Below are 16,583 nucleotides of genomic sequence, written 5' to 3' on the forward strand. Positions count from 1 at the left end.
CATTTCTAACAAATTCTCAGCTGATACTGATGCTGCTTTCTGGAGATCCCACTTTGAAAACCCCTTAAAAAAAAAAAAAACCTGTTGCTGTCGAGTCAATTCCAACTCACAGTGACCCTATTGGACAGAGTAGAACTGCCCCATAGGGTTTCCAAGGTTGTAACCTTTACGGAAACAGACTGCCACATCTTTTTCCTGCGGAGCGGCTGGTGGGTTCCAACTGCTGACCTTTCAGTTAGCAGCAGAGTGCTTAACCACTGCACCACCAGGGCTCCTTTGAGAACCCCTGCTGTATATAGTATTTTATTGTGTACATATATCACAATTTATTCCTTCTACTCTCCAGAGGATTTTGATACTTTCCTTTGGAGTTATTATGAATTTTGCTGTGAGCATCTTGTATGTATCTTTTGGTTATGCATTCCTTTTGGGGGATATATTAGTAATAGGAGTGGAATTGTGTCAGAGGGTATGTAAATTCTGCCCAGTAGTTTTCCAAGGTACACGTACCAGTTTACCCTCCACCTGCAGTGTATGAGAGTTTCAGTTGCTCCGTATCTTTGACGACACCTGTTGTCTGTCTTCTGTTTTAGCCATTCTGATTGGTGTTAGAATTGTGGTTTTAATTTGCATGTCCCAGGTGACTAATATAGTTAAATGCCTTTTCATATGCTTATTGGCTTCTTTCATATCCTCTTTTGTAAAGTGGTTGTTAGTCTATAAAACGGTGATACACTGATTAGAAATTCACTTATTCATCCAACAAGTATTCCCTGAGCAGCTGTGGAGAGGACTTAGGCCTTTTCTCTGTGCAGTCTGAGGGTTTGAGCAGAGGAGAGAAATTGTCTGACTTCTGTCATCAGTGTGGGGCCCCGCAGGACTATAGGGGGACCAGCCTGGCTGCTGTGTGGGGCCCTGCCACACTGCAGTGGGACCAGGATTGGATGTCTGATAGGAACTAATAGAATAGTTTAAGTGAGAAATGGACTAGGATGAGCGAAGAAGGCGGCAAACAGATTTATTTTGAAGGTTGAGGTGGCAGAATTTGCTGGTGGATCAGATGTGGGGTGTGAGAGAAAGAGAGGAGTCAGATTTGGCCTGAAGAACTGGTTGAATGGATTTGCCATTTACTGAGACTGCAGGAGGAGCAGGTTTGGAGGGGAAATCAAGGGCTCTGTTCCCGGGCATGAAAAGCTTGAATTGCCAGCTGGTGTCTAAGTGGAGAAGCTGAGTCTGGAGTCCAGAGTTCCGCGGAGAGGTTGAGGGTGGACACACAAACTGGGAGTGGTCGGCGTGGGCAGGGCCGTGCATAGGAGGAACGTGGGCTTGTTGCTGAAAGGCTTCGCACCAGGATGACCCCAGGTCAAGCTGCGGCTTTTCCTTGGAGGGTTCCCAAACGTCTGTCTGGGGAGGGATCAGTAGTTCATTTCTCCAGGAAGGGCCCCTTCCTGTCCTGCCTGGGCTGACTAATCCAGGCGGCTGAAGGGAGGACAGTGGAGGGTGGGAGGCGATTTCACCACTTACACAGACTTCACTTGTGCCATCTCAGTCCCTGCCTCACCTTGCCCTCACTGTTCGGTGGCTCCCAGGACAGACCTCTGGTTTGTTCGTAGCTCCTTGGGGTACGTTCACATTTTTAAACGTTTAGCCAACATTTAACAGCAGCGAAGTAGCATTACTGTGAGACAACAATGACGGGAGCTGATAGCCTGTGGTCTCAGAGTGTCCAGGGCCCCACTATCCCCTGACCTTTGGGTGAGAGGCTGTCATTTTTCTTACCTGTCATTGTCAGGAAAGGGACATATTATTTATACCCATTTTTGCTAACAAATGCTGCTTGAGAAAAATAGGAAGGAGTACGTTTTTCCAAAGGCATTCGCACCTGCAGCCCTTGCTTGAGCCTCCAGCCCAGCCCTTGGCACGCTGGGGAGCTGATGGAGTCCCGCCTGTACCCCCACAGTGAGGGGGAGCCCTGGACTTTGTGGCCCAGGGATGCTTACTTGCTAAATCAAATGACCACCACCTGTCTATCAATTTGTTGTACTATGGTGGCTTGTGTGTTGCTGTGATGCTGGAAGCTATGCCACTGGTATTTCAAATACCAGCAGGGTCATCCTGGTGGACAGGTTTCAGTAAAGTTTCCAGACTAAGACAGACTAGGAAGGAAGGCCCGGTGATCTATTTCCAAAAATTACCCAATGAAAACCCTATAGATCACAACAGAATATTGTCTGATGTAGTGCTGGAAGATGAGCCTCCTAGATCGGAAGGCACTCAAAAGACACAGTGGTCACAACAGTGATCTCAAGCATATTAACGATTGTGAAGATGGTGTAGGACCAGGCACCATTTCATTCTGTGGTACATGGGGTTGCCATGGGTCTGTGGCAACTAACAACAGCAAACCACATGAAGTGCTAGTTAGTGGAGATTACTATCTCTGGGGTCAGGGGAAGAGGGTAGGCTGAAATCTCTCTCCTTAGCCTAGGGGATAGAAACACTGCTCCTGAGTCCCAGCCCCCTCCTCTCCCCTGAGCCCTAGTAGTCAGTTGGTGGAAGCACTGGAATGGAGACTTGGAGAAGGAAAAGGGAAATTTTTGAGTCCAGGTTCTTTCCTCTCTTCCGGCCTCATGTTGGGCCTGAACCTCAGGCTGGCCTGGTTTGCACCTTCTTTCTGCTGTGGAATGTGAGGGAAGAACTCAGCTGAGGGACAGCCTTGTGCCAATGTAGTCACTTTGTCCGCCATCCCAGCTCCCAGCTGCAGGGGTAAGGGGCAGTGCCTCAGCCCCCAGGGTGTTCATTCAGAAACAGTGAGAGTTCTAGGAGGCCTATCTGCAGACTGACCCCAGGCCACAGGCTAATCAGTGATTTCATTATGACTCTGCAGTCCTATGAGCGAGGCCTCTCCAGAGCCTGGGGGATCGGGGAGACTTCCTGGGAGAAGTCATACCTGAGCTGCGTCGTAAAAAGGAAAAGCAGGCATCAGCCAGAAGAGTTGGGAAGAGAAGGGTCCAAAGCAAAGAAAGGAAAATATAAAAACAGTATGATGTGGAATAGAATGCAGCACCAAGGAACTGCAAGAAGTTCACTTTGGCTAAAGCTTAAGGTGGAAGAGAGGAGGGTTAGGCTTCAGGATGGGAAAAGGTGGGGACATGGAGTAGAGTTGTGGTGGGAAGTCATTTCCAGGACTGACCTAGAAGGAGGTACTGAGTGACTGATTAATTGTAAATTGGGACATACTCAGTGAAGAACCATAAGCTGAGGGTGAGGGAGACCTGGGAATAAAGTACTTCTTCTGGGGCCTGGGTTGGGCAACTGGGTGGATGTCATTGCATTAGAGAGAGATCTGGATTGGAGATGGGAGTGTGGGACCCCTCAGTCCTGGTACCTGCAGTCAGAAGTCGGTTCAACTTAGCGATTGAGAATTTGGACTCTGGAGCCAGACTGCGTACGTTGGAATGCTTTTTCTTGCACTTTATAGCTTGGGAAACTTTCTGAATTTCTAAAATAAGATGACTAATTATTGTTACTGTAAAGTAGTGAGAGTAGTAGTAGCAGCACCTGTCTAACTTCAGGGAAGATAATGCGACAATCAAGATGAGCCCAAGGCTGACCCCTCTGAGATGGAGGTGAGAAATGCCTACACTCTCCAACCTTTTTACCAATTCTGACGCTAGCCAACCCTCCCACGGCACTCTCTACTTCCCTTCTGGGTTTGATAATCTGTTGCAGTGGCCACACAGAACTCACAGACCATTCTTGTAGTTAAGTGGTTTATTAAGGAGCAGGGTACAACTCAGGATCAGGATCAGGAAGCAGGACAGCTCTCTCAGCTCCTCTCAGTCCCCTGAAGACAGGCCTCCTCTCGGCCCCCTGAGGACAGGCCTCTTTTCAGCCCCTGAGGACAGACCTTCTCTCGGCCCCCTGAGGACAGGCCTTCTCTCGGCCCCCTGAGGACAGGCTCCTCTCGGCCCCCTGAGGACAGGCCTCCTCTCCGCCCCCTGAGGACAGGCTCCTCTCCGCCCCCTGAGGATAGGCCTCGTCTCAGCCCCCTGAGGACAGGCTCCTCTGGGCCCCCTGAGGACAGGCCTCCTCTCGGCCCCCTGAGGACAGGTCTCCTCTCGCCCCCTCTGAGGACAGCCCTCCTCTCAGCCCCCTGAGGACAGGCCTCCTCTTGGCCCCTGTCTTAGTCATCTAGTGCTGCTATAACAGATACCACAAGTGGATGGCTTTTAACAAAGAGAAATTTATTCTCTCACAGTCTAGTAGGCTACAAGTCCAAATTCAGGGCGTCAGCTTCAGGGGAACACTTTTTCAGTTGGCTCTGGAGGAAGGTCCGTGTTATCAGTCTTCCCTTGGTCTGGGAGCTTCTCTGTGCAGGAACCTCATGTCTAAAGGAGGTGCTCTGCTCCCGGCACTGCTTTCTTGGTGGTATGAGGTTTCCATGTGTCTCTGTTTGCTTTTCTCTTTTATATCTCAAAAGAGATTGGCTTAAGACACTAATCTTGTAGACCTCATCAGTATAACTGCTTCTAATCCATCTTATTAGATCATAGTGATAAAGTTTACAACACATAAAGAAATCGCATCAGATTACAGAATGGTACACTATCATACAATACTGGGAATCATGACCCAGCCAAATTGACAGATATTTTGGGGGGACACAATTCAATCCATGACATTCTACCCCTTGGCCCCCCCCAAAATTCATGTCCTTGCCACAAGTAAAACATATTCACCCCATCATATCATAGCAAAAGTCTTAAATCAACTCCAAGCCCAAAATCCAAAAAATTCCTCTTCATCTGTGAAATCTAAAATACAAGTTATCTGCTTCTAAAGGTACAATGGTGTAACAGGCAGGCACAAACTAGACATTTCCATTACGAATGGGAGAAATTGGAGGGAAAGAAGGCATAACAGGCAACAAGCAAGTCAGCAGAACACATTACATTAGCCCTCAAGGCTTTGAAAATAATCATCTGTTCTCTGAGACCATTTACACAATAGCCTTGCCCTCCAGACTCTAGATATTGGCCACACTCTCCAGATACTGAGTGGAGGCCCTTCGGACCTGGGCTTCAGCTCCACCTTCCTGGCCCACTAAGACAGCGACTCTTCTCCCTCGGCTTTAGGCGCACCATCCTCTTAGTTCATCGGAGTGACAACTCCACCCTTAGAAACACCAGAGGCCATGGCTCCACCCTTTGAAACCTCAGAGGTCCTAGCCATATCTTTTGAGACTGAGGCAGCTTGACTTCGTGTGTTCCTTGTCTCTTCAGCTTCTGCTTCCTGGTTTCTTGGCCTCTTGGCCCCTCAGGCCTCACACCCACATCCGTCCTACTGGGGTAAGTGTTCCAAAGCTCTGTAGCTCTACCAATAAGTGCCTAGAGGCACCCCAGTCTGCCACGAAGCCTCCTGCACACAGGCAGTCAGCAATCTTGCTCTGCGGGTCAGCAAGCCTTGCTTCACCGATAAGTACCCAGAGGCACCCTACTCCTCCAAGAAGCCTCCTGTGCACAGGCACTCTGCTCTGTCACTCCATGGGTTGGCTACAGAGCCATCTCACACTGGTCTCCTGATTCTGCTGCTGCTGGTTCTCTGCTGCTGCCACTCCTCTATCCATTCACAGTTTCAAAATGGCGTCCACATTTTAGGTATCTGTTAGAGCAGCACCCTACTCTAGGTACCAATTCTATCTTAGTCATCTAGTGCTGCTCTCACAGAAATACCACAAGTGGATGGCTTCAACAGAGAAGTTTATTCTCTCACAGTCCAGTAGGCTATAAGTCCAAATTCAGGGCGTCAGCTCCAGGGGAACTGACCAATTCCCTCTGGGTAGGCCACAGACACTTCATTTGCATAGTAGGTTACAACTAACCTCATTTGCATAGTCTATTGGCCAATCCCTGCAAGCTGCATACCTATCACAGGGCAGGCTACAGCCCAGGACCAGACTAAAGTTATCAAAACCAAGTTGTTTACAGCTTACCCAGGAAATGTCAATTAACCTGGACAAAAAGTAACAAACCCTCTTGAGTAGAAAACTAGAGCAAAGATAATTCCTCAGGGTTTAGGGGGAAAAAAAAAAACTCTCAAGTTGTTTCTCCAAAGAACCAAGGCAAAAGGCCACATAAAGGAACTCATTTCACCACCGTTACCCTCAGAATTCTCACAAGGATTATGTAAGTTGGTGCATGTGAACTGCCTAGAAGAGTGCTGGAACATAGGAAGCCTCGGTAAGTGTGAGCGTCACTGTTGGTGGTGACGGTGATGATGGTGAAGTAAATGAGACTACCAGGAAACATGTCCCTGGAGAACTCTGAGGAATAGTCTGAGGGAGAAGAGCGCGAAGCATGGCCAAGGAAGTGGGGAGAGTGGGAAGAGGAGGACTGTGGTCACAGAAACCCTGGGGGATGCAGCTAAGGTAGGGATGGAAGTGCCCATTGGAGCAGCAACAAGGAGGGTGCTGGGTGTCGAGAGGGGCTGTATCACAGGAGTGTTGGGGGCACAGGTGGAAATACAGTGGGCTGAGGAGTGACGAGAGCTTAGAAAGTAGAGACGGCAGTTCTGAAGAAACAGCCATGAACATAAGAGGGAGAGGTGATGTTTAAGGTTGGAGAGACTTCACTTACTGGCCTATGGACCCAGGAGAATTTGGAGGGCCTTAGAACCACCAGCTCCTCCTCTTCTTTCCCATGGTTAAGGTTGTATGGTGACTTGTGAACTGCTAAGCATGTGTGCCACATGATAGCCTCGTTATTGCCCAGTGTCTGATGAAGGCTATGGGTTTGGTTTACTGCTGCACCTACTGATGTTCAAAGAAGTCTGGCATGTTGGCTCAGCCTAGACCATGTGGGAGTCTCCTCAGACCACGCTCTGAGAGCCCTGCCCCATGAGTAACTGTGCAGAGTCCAGGTTTTAAAGCATGTAAGGGTGACTACATGGTGATGGATGATAACATTGTGTGGCAGACTTGGGAACAGTGTCAGAAACTAAGATGCCGTGCAGACAAAAAAGAAGGCCTTTGGACCTGTCCACGAATTTGTGAGCTTTTGATGCCTTTGAAGCTAGAGCTGATGGCATTCTCTTCTTTTAAATTTGAAATTCAGGCTTTAGTGACTTAAGGCCCATGTTTAACATGTTAAACATTAATAGAATGTTATTTGGAGGCAGAGACCCAGGCAGGAGGTCTGGGAGGTGCATAGTTAGTGAGTAGCTGAAAAACATTAATCCAAAAAAACAACAATATGCACTAACTCATTCCCCTGGGTGAAACAAAACAGTCAAGCATTCGCTACTAACTCAGAAGTCAACTGTTCAAAGCCATCCAGAGGTGTCTTGAAAGAAAGACCTGGCAACCTGCTTTCGAAAGGTCACAGCCATGAAAGCCCTATGGAGCACAGTTCCACTCTGCACGCATGGGGTCAACATGAGTTGTAATCGACTCAACTGCAACTAGTGTTTTAGTTTAAGACTGAGAGAAGGTAATCGGTAAAGGACATTAGCAGGTGGTTTACCTGGCAACCCCACAGACCATCCCACAGTGAATGCTAATGTGGCTAAAGGACATCTGGTTGCGTTTACTATTTAAAAGTTCAGTGGTTTATTGAAAACACTCTATCACCACCTTTCCTCTCGGTAGGGGAATGTGTAAATTAAATGTTTCTTAACCTAGTATTTTGGCGTCTTGTTTGAGATCTGTACATTATGTATATGGTAGGTTGTTGGGTTTTTTGGGTCTTAAGTCATTAAATTTTGTCAGATACATATTCTTGCAAATAGCTACATAGGCCTGTGTTGTTAGGTGCCATAAAGTTGGTTCCGACTCATAGTGACCCTGTGTACAACAGAATGAAACCCCGCCCGATCCTGCGCCATCCTCACAATCATTGTTATGCTTGAGCCCATTCTTGCAGCCACTGTGTCAGTCCATCTCATTGAGGCCTATGTGTATATATAAATCACTTTGTGTATCAAGTCCTTTACCTGCATTTCTCATTTAATTTTTATAATAACCCAAGGTCTCAGATATCATTTTTATTACAGAGAAGGACACTGATTCTCAGAGAAGCTAAATGGCTCCACCGAGGCCTTCCAGTGGGGTTTGAACTCAGGTCTATCTGATTCTAAAGTTTAGATTTATCCTCTCTATTCCCTATTAATCTTATAAAATTGGTGAAAGTTAGAATTATATTCTAGACACGGAAATTTTTCACATGCACTTTCTTCATGAAGAAGAACTACAGGGTTTTCAACAAGTTTTTCGAGATTAGCTGACTGCCATAACTCCTTGTTGATGGCAGGTAGCTAAGTTATATAGCTTTCCATGTATCGAAACCCACATGGTAGATTTGGTACAGTCTTGTGACAATGTATATTGTTGCTGTGGGCCAGCAGTCCTCCTGTACCATGTGGCATGGAGGTGAGAGGGGGCGGGGGAGTCTGGGGCCACAGAGATGAAGGCAGAGCTCCTGCCCTCAAGAAGCAGACAGTCTGGTGGACAAGGCAGGACAGGGGCCTGTAGTCACAAAAAACTGCAGTACATGCAGTCACCAAAGGGTATGCTCAGTGTCATGGGAACCATGGGCCAGGAGAAGGGCCCAAGCCCCTAGGTGGGTGGCAGAGGGACACATAGTGTCCTGGAGGAGGCCTGCTGGAGTTGTGTCCTCCAGGACAGATGCACAGGAATTAATCAGGGGCATCATTCCAGGCAGAAGACACAGGGATGAGGAGGAGAACATCTGACAGTAATCAAGCATGGTACAGGGGCATGAGGCCCAGGCAGGAAGAGAAGCCAAGGGCTGACCAGGCTGGTCTGCCACTTTCCCAGTGCGCCCGGCGAGCCCAGGGAAGGTTGTGCAGTGGAGTGCCATGAGATCTGCCTCTTGGAGAGGCCACTCTGCTCAGAAGGAATGAGACAGAGGCCAGCAGAGCATTTGGAGGCTGTTGCGGCAGCCCCAGCAGGCAGTGAGTGACCACAGGGAATGGGAAGGGTGGTGTAGTTTGGGAAAATTAATCAGAAATAAAATCTAACCATCTTGGTGAGTAACTGGATGTTGGGGATGTGTGAGAGGGAGGAGCTCAGAGAGATCCTAGGTTCCTATTTAGGCATCTGAACAGATGATAACGCCAGGGCCTGAAGGGGACGTGGCTAAACACGTTGCATTGGAGGTGGTCAGAGGAAAGAGACGTGGAAGCCCTGGGCGTGGTGTCTGCAGCAAGAGAAGACGGGGAAGTGTGGCTTTGGTTAGCCACAGGCCAGAAGGGCTGCCCTGCTATTCAAGGTCACAGACTTTCTTGTGACGCATATTCACAAAGAAAACAATAATAGCAACAGTAGTAGTAAATACTGATAAAAACAGAAGAAAATTTAACTTTAAAAAAGAACATGGTTCAACATAGTGCTTCTTCCCTTCTTTCTGTAATTTGTAGCTAGAGGCCGTCTTCCTCCCCCAAAATATGCCCAGATTACATCAGATGTCCTCCAAACTGCCCACAAGGTCTGCTGAGGCACACATCCCATCAATATACTAGAGTTTTGTATATTTTGAATCTGGAAAAACAGTTGCGTTAATACTAGTTAGGTTAGATATGCTTATTAAGAGGGCTTATTAAAAGTCTTCTAGATTTTACTTAACTATAAGCCCAGTCTGCAGCTGCCAAGAAATCTTCATTCATTCATTCATTCCTTCAACAAATGCTTACGGAGTTCCTCCAATGTGGTAGCCTATATCAGCTGCAAAACCCCCCTGTGGGGGTGGGTACAAAGACAGAACGTGGCATGACATGTAATCCCATAGGTGGCAGGTGGCCTGCGTGTTGGGCGTATAGGTGCTGGGAGAGCATAGTCGAAGGACAGATGACCCACTGCCCACAGAAGGTGGGGACTCCTTGTACAGGAGGTGATATCTGACCCGAGTCCTGAAGAGAGCACATGGGCCAGGCAGAGGGAGACTGGCAGTGGGGATACAAACACTAAACTCAAAGATCTGATCTAACTTGGCACATAACTGTTATGGAGGGAGGGAAAAGTAGAGATGAGAAGAAAAAGGTTGGTTAAGATCTGCGTTTGTTAGGCTGATGGTTAGGCATCCTTAACACAGACTAATAAGAGAAGTAAGGGGTTCTTTTTCTTCCATGTAGAAGTCTGGTTCATAAGAGGCCTAGGGTAGCTCTGCTTCTTGAATCACCAGAGACCCAGGTTCTCTCTCTCTCTCTCTCTCTCTCTCGTTGCTCTAAGGTGTTCTTCTACCATGTGACCTACCACCACACCACCACATTGTAGCCTGTGAAAAGGGGAAAAGGACAAGAGGAGGTGGAGGGCAACAGTGTCTGTTCAAGGACATGACCCCTAAGTTGCACATCTCACTTCCATTCCTGACCTCTTGGGCAGAACTTGGTCACATGACCATACCTAGCTGCAAGAGAGACAGAGGAGCAGACTTTATGGTGGCCTTGTGGCTGGTTAAAACGTGGGGGTTCTGTTCTAAAAGGAAGATGGGAGACTGGTTATTTGGGATCAGATTACCTCTGCTACAAGGCCAAATCTCAAAGGCTATTGTATGCCACCTCCAGGATTTTAGAGTTTATCCTGATAGTAATAGGGAGCCATTAAAGTGTCTTCTGCTGGGAGGATACACAATGAAGATGAGTGTTTTGGAAAGCTTACTCTGGGCTTTGTGGGGAGTGGATTTGCAGTCCATAAAGAACATCCCACCTGACTCCAGGGGGTAGACTAGATGGAAGCTAGAGGATGACAGAGTTCAAGCACATCTTCCTAACGAGACAACCAAAAAACCAAAAAAAAAGCAAAACAAAACAAAAAATAATGGTCTGTATTTACATAAACATTAGCGGTACAGTTGGGAAAATGTTGTAGAATCTATTCAAGCAATCTAATGTGTATTTGATTCATTCCTTCAAAGAATTGTGTGCACCTGCTCACCAGGAGGTGTGATTCTAGATGCTGGGGGTATGGCAGTGAGTAAGGAGAGGCTCTACTCTCCCAGAGCTCATTCTCCGGAGAGGAGAGATGTGTAGCCAGCTACCAAACAGATCACAAAATGGTTTCAGATAGTGATAAGTTCCAGATAGAAGGACCAAAACTGTCAGATTCCTGAGGCATAGCAAACATAGGGTCAGTGGCGCTGCTAGAGTGGCTAAACGGGGGGGGCAAGCATGGGGTGAGTTGTGGCAGATGAGACTGGAGGGGCTGACAAAGGCCTGGTCACATAGGATTTGGGGTTTTGTCTTAAGAGCCTGTAAAAATGGTGTGGGGGTGGTTTCTGACCTCCTCTAACTTCACAAGGAGGAAGGAGAATCAAGATCAACAGCCCGAGGCTGATTCCTATGAGGTGGGGGTCAGACATGCCTCCTCTCTCCACCATCTTTACCAATTCTGACACCAACCGCCCCCCCCCCCCCCACAGCACTCTCTACTTCTCTGCTGGTTTCAGTAATTCACTGCAATGGCCACACAGAACTCACAGACAATACTCACAGTTATGGGGCTTATTAGGGAAGTAACAGTTTACAATTCAGGTTCAGGAACACTCAGGATACAGTTCTTCCATCAGGACAGCCTCTTCCCAACCAGAACGCCTCTCTCTGGCCCTTGGCCTCTGCCCTGCTGTGGCAAGTGTTACAAAGCTCTTTTAGCTCTGCTGTTGAGTGTGCCCCAACACACCTCATTCTGCCAGTAAGCCTCCTGCCCAAGGCACTCAGCTTTCTTGCTCCATGGGCCATTTCCTGCTGGTCTCTTCTGCTGCAGTTTCTCTGTCACTGCTTCTTGCCATCTTCAGTGTTATAGCTCTCTCTCTCTCTCTCTCTCTCTCTCTCTCTCTCTCTCTCAGTCTCCTGGTTCCAGGAGCTTCTCAGCACAGGGATCTTGGGTCCTTGTGCTCTGCTCTTGGCTGTTCTTCCTTTGTGGTGATGAAATCTTCTTTTTCCGCTTCTCAGATGGCTCATTTTAAGCCTAGTGGGATGGCAAAACTGACCAATCCCCTCATTAGGGTTCCATATACCTTATTAGCATCGTCCCAGCCAATCATTTGTTGGGAGTTACAAGACCATAGCAAGAAAGGCCACACAAAAGTAATCCATCGCACCACAGCATCACGAGAAGCCATTGGGTACCTTTAAGCAGCAATGGAATTGGACCTGCTCAGTGTTTACAGATCGTCCATCCGGCTCTGCATAGAGAATAGGTTGCAGAGGCTACAAAGGTGGATGACTGGAATGCATGCTCTTCAGTGTAAGGTTGCTTCCCAGGTGGGGCACAAAAAGTGTAAACTAAGGCCTGTCTTCTTGGCAGTGTTCCTCAAAGTGGAGTCCAAGCACTACCCTGAAGGTGAGGTCCTGAGCCCATTTCAGACCTGCTGAGTCAGAACAGTCCTGTCTCCTGACATCCTGTCTCCCCTGGTATTGAGCTACTCAGTTGTGGTCCTTGGCCTCAGTATCTGCACTGAGTAGGTTAGAAATGCACAATCTCAGACTACACCTAGACCTCCTCCATCACAATATGCACTACAGCAAGGTTTCCAGGCAGCTTATGTGCACATTAGAGTTTGAGAAGGCCAGTGGCACACACTCTGGTCAGGGTATTTCCTGCCCTCTCTCTAACCATACACGTGCACACTCACGCACGCACACACACGCATGCGTGTGTGCATGCTCATGCTGAGTTGCTGCACAAGATGCATGCTCAGTGCCAGTGGTCTGTGGACAGGAAGTTTGGGTGAGCTCAGAAGTTAGAGATTCCTGGAGGAGAGGGCAGGTGTGACACGATCTAGATGCTGAGTTTGAAATCTAGAAACAAGGAACCTGTGGAGGTGCATTTGGTGGGAGACCGCTATGTGCAAATTGAAAATTAGTCTGACAGTGATGGCCAAGACATTGCAAATACAAGAAGCAGGAAGACCCTCAGTAGCAGACATGTCAGCAGAGAGCTCTGTGTGATGCGTGATGCTTGTTTTGTGTATTATTTGTTACTCTCCCCATTCTCCATAAGTATCTATTATTTTCATAACCAAGATGAAAAAAACAAAAATCCTGTCTAGGCTCAGTGGTAGATGGCCTGGCACTGGACGGATAGTGAGACTAGAAGGGGCCACCATGAGAAACACGAAGAGAAGGCCACCAGACTCCTAGGGGCAACTCCTGCTTGTTCTTAAAATTCCATGTGAGCATCACCTCCTCCTGGAAGACCTCTGGATGAATGTCTCCCACCTCCTCCCCTTGGGCCTCATTAGCACATAGCCTGGTGCCTGGCATCAAAAGATGCTCAGCAGATGCCTGTCAAAGGCTGAAGGATGGCGGAAATGGGTAATGGACGATCGGTGCTGCTTCCAGGGATGTTGGGGTTTTGAGTGGCAGCCAGTGTGGAGGAAAGGTCTAAAGGTGTTTCTGGCTGTTGCCAGTGTGTCAGCATGGTAGGGGGCGTCTCGGTGGTAAAGCAGCAGAAGAAAGGCCAGGGCTGGGAACGCAGATGGCTTTTTATTTCACAGGACTGGCACTGATCCCTCTCTGCAGTGCCATGTGACTGATCAACCACTCTACACCCTTGCGGCTTAGGCCGCCAGGGGCTTCTGGAACCAGATTTGGTTGGATGGGTAGACTTGAGGTCTGGCTCAGTCCTGCTCCTGCCCCTATTTTATTTTTGGCCGTGGTGGGTTTAGACTGGCTGTGCTGACATGGCCAGCTGGCACCTCTGCAGAACCTGCACCTAAGCCTGCCGGGAGCCACTCAGCATCAAAGCCAGCTCACTTGCGTGTCAGTGATGCCCTGTCCCAGAACAGGAGTGCGGGCGAGCCTCCAGTTCTTGGAATACATCCAAGCTTTCCCAGGTTTCTTAGTTTGGACATTTTACATCTAGATTCAAGAGCATATCCCATTTCGTTTGATTCATAAAGTGAATTAGGGAAGTTTTGTCTTTACAGTGAAAACTCATAAATTCAAATTCATGGAATTATATGGGGCAAAGGTGTGTTATGTCTTCTTACTCCATTCAGGCAGCTTCTATAAATGAAGCTTTATGCTGTTCGGTAGGAAAAAGTAACTTCAAATGGTGAGACTCTTGGTTGTGCAAAGAATAGTGGTTGGGTCAGAGGCTCACTAGGCACCGGAGAGGAAGTCTTAGACATGACGTCAGGCCAGCGGATCTATCAAGAACAGCAGAAGTCAGTGGGCACAGACCACGCCCCTGCCCTCCCCACACTGACTGCAGAGTGGGCTTCAGATGGGTCAGTGGGGATGCTTGGAAGTTTCACCTCCTTACCTTTATTTCAGATCATCAGAAAAGCCCTTACCGAGGAAAAATGTGTCTCAACAAAAACATCGGCTGCAGACCTTGTGACAGAAACGGATCACCTTGTGGAAGATTTAATTATTTCTGAGCTGCAAACGCGGTTTCCTTCTCACAGGTGGGTATATTCATGGGGGAAAATACCCCATAGCACCCTGCCACATGCATAAGCAAAGCCAGGGTCCAGTAGAGGGAAGCTGTGCTGTGAGTTGGTGAGGGGCAGACACATAAAACATGAGGTTTATGGTCTGAGCCCTGATACTTCAATTGTCTGTTAACCAAACTGACCCTCATTTTCATCCTTTCGCTATTGTCATTGTGGCAGGGGGCATCTTGTTGTCAAAGCAGATGGAAGAAGAAGAAAGGCTGGGGCTGGGAATGGAGATGGCTTTTTATTTCACAGGACTAGAACTGATCCCTCATGTCAGGATACTACCTTACAAATATTGAAAAGGCTCTACCTTTTAAAGCATGCTCAGGGGGAGCATAAGCCACTTATCATATTTCTGGAGAAACCTAGTAGGGGAACAACCTACCCCACAAAGCCTGAGCAGTCATGTTCCCTGGCAGCCTCCTGCCTGCCCAGCCACCCCAGGCAGAGTTTCCCAAAAGGGTGGGGCCCCACGGCCACCATGTGCTTTGTGCACCTCTGCCAGCGGTCACTGATGTGATGGTTAACATTGTAGGTCAGCTTGGCTGGGCCATGAGTCTCAGTGGTTTGGTAGTTATATAATGATGTAGTCATCCTCCATGATGTGATCTGATGTGATCAACCAATCAGTTGTGAGGGGAGTTTCCTCAGGGGTGTGGCCTACATCCAGTATATGTATGGACGTTCTGGCAAAGCTTGCCTGCTTTCTCTGGATCCTACATCCAGCTTGTCATCATCTGACCTCCAGTTCTTGGGACTTTAGCCAGCAGGCTGCTGTATTGTCTGCTGATCTTAGGATTCATCAGCCTCCACAGCCTGTGAGCCAGCAGCCTGCTGTCTGACCTGCCAATCTTGGGTTTGTCAGCCCCTGCAGCTACACAAGTCAGGAGAAGTTTCCAGCCTGACACCTGACCCACAGACTTGGGACGTGCCAGCCTCTGTAACTTCATAAGCCATTTCCTTGAGATAAATCTCTCTCTGTGTATACATATGTATATATAAAACCCACTGCCATCGAGTCAATTCTGACTCATAGTGACCCTATAGGACAGAGTAGAACTGCCCCGTAGGCTTTCCAAGGAGCGGCTGGTGGATTCAAACTGCTGACCTTTTGGTTGGCAGCCAAATGCTTAACCACTGTGCCACCAGGGCCCAGTGTGTGTGTGTATACACACTTCACTGGTTTTGCTTCTCCAGAGAACCCAACCTATGACCTAAGACCCCCTTTGTCCAGGTGACAGCTGGGCACAGGGCCTGTTCTCTCCCCCGGATATGTCAGAGGGGCATGTTTGAGGATGCTACTCTCTTTTCTCTCTCTAGGGGCTCCTCAGGCCCCTCCTTTACCCCTGGAGTTCTCCAGAACATATTTTGCAAACCACTGCCTTGGAGGCAAGAGGTCATTTTCCTTCCTTATTTAGAATCATCTAAAGAGGTTGGATTCCTAAAACTGGAATACCAGTTATTGGATTTCTGGGTATAGATTTTTATAGCTGTCAGATTCCATGTTTATATGTACTTACATGGGAGAAATACACAAAGCAGCTGCCCTTGGCACCCATCTGGCATATGGCAAGACAAGCAATACAGACATGCTTCAGAGATATTGTGGGTTCAGTTCCAGACTACTGCAATAAAGCGAATATCACAATAAAACAAGTCACACAGATTTTTTGATTTCCCAGTGTGTATAAAAGTTATGTTTACACTGTACTGTCTTGTTAAGTGTGCAGTAGCATTATGTCAAAAAAAATGTACATACCTCAATTAAAAAATACTTTATTGCTAAAAAATGTTAACCATCATCTAAGCCTTCAGCGAGTCGTGATCTTTTTGGTGGTGGAGGGTCTTTCCTCCACCAGCAAAAAGATTATGTTGATGTTGATGACTGCTGACTGATCAGGGTGGTGGTTGCTGAAGGTTGGGTGGCTGTGGCAATTTCCTAAAATATGACAGCAGTGAAGTTTGCCACATCATTGATTTCTTCCTTTCATGAAGTTTCTCTGTAGCATACGATGCTGTTTGATAACATTTTACCCACAGTAGAACTTCTTTCAAAATTGGAGTCAGTCCTCCCAAACCCTGCCACTGCTTTATCAACTAAGTTTCTGTAATATTCTAAATCCT

General features: G+C 47.8%; 1 protein-coding gene across 1 annotated transcript in view; it reads left to right on the top strand.

Moving 5' to 3' along the window:
• IMPA2 (inositol monophosphatase 2) overlaps positions 1-16,583 on the top strand; it is a 76,254-nt gene that overhangs the window by 20,544 nt on the left and 39,127 nt on the right. Inside the window, exon 2 of the mRNA XM_004385809.2 lies at positions 14,293-14,426. Within this exon, the coding sequence (XP_004385866.1) occupies positions 14,293-14,426 (134 nt within the window). The remainder of the gene's footprint in view (positions 1-14,292; positions 14,427-16,583) is intronic.

Source organism: Trichechus manatus, unplaced genomic scaffold, assembly GCF_000243295.1.
Source record: "Trichechus manatus latirostris isolate Lorelei unplaced genomic scaffold, TriManLat1.0 scaffold00146, whole genome shotgun sequence".
Lineage (NCBI taxonomy): Eukaryota > Metazoa > Chordata > Mammalia > Sirenia > Trichechidae > Trichechus > Trichechus manatus.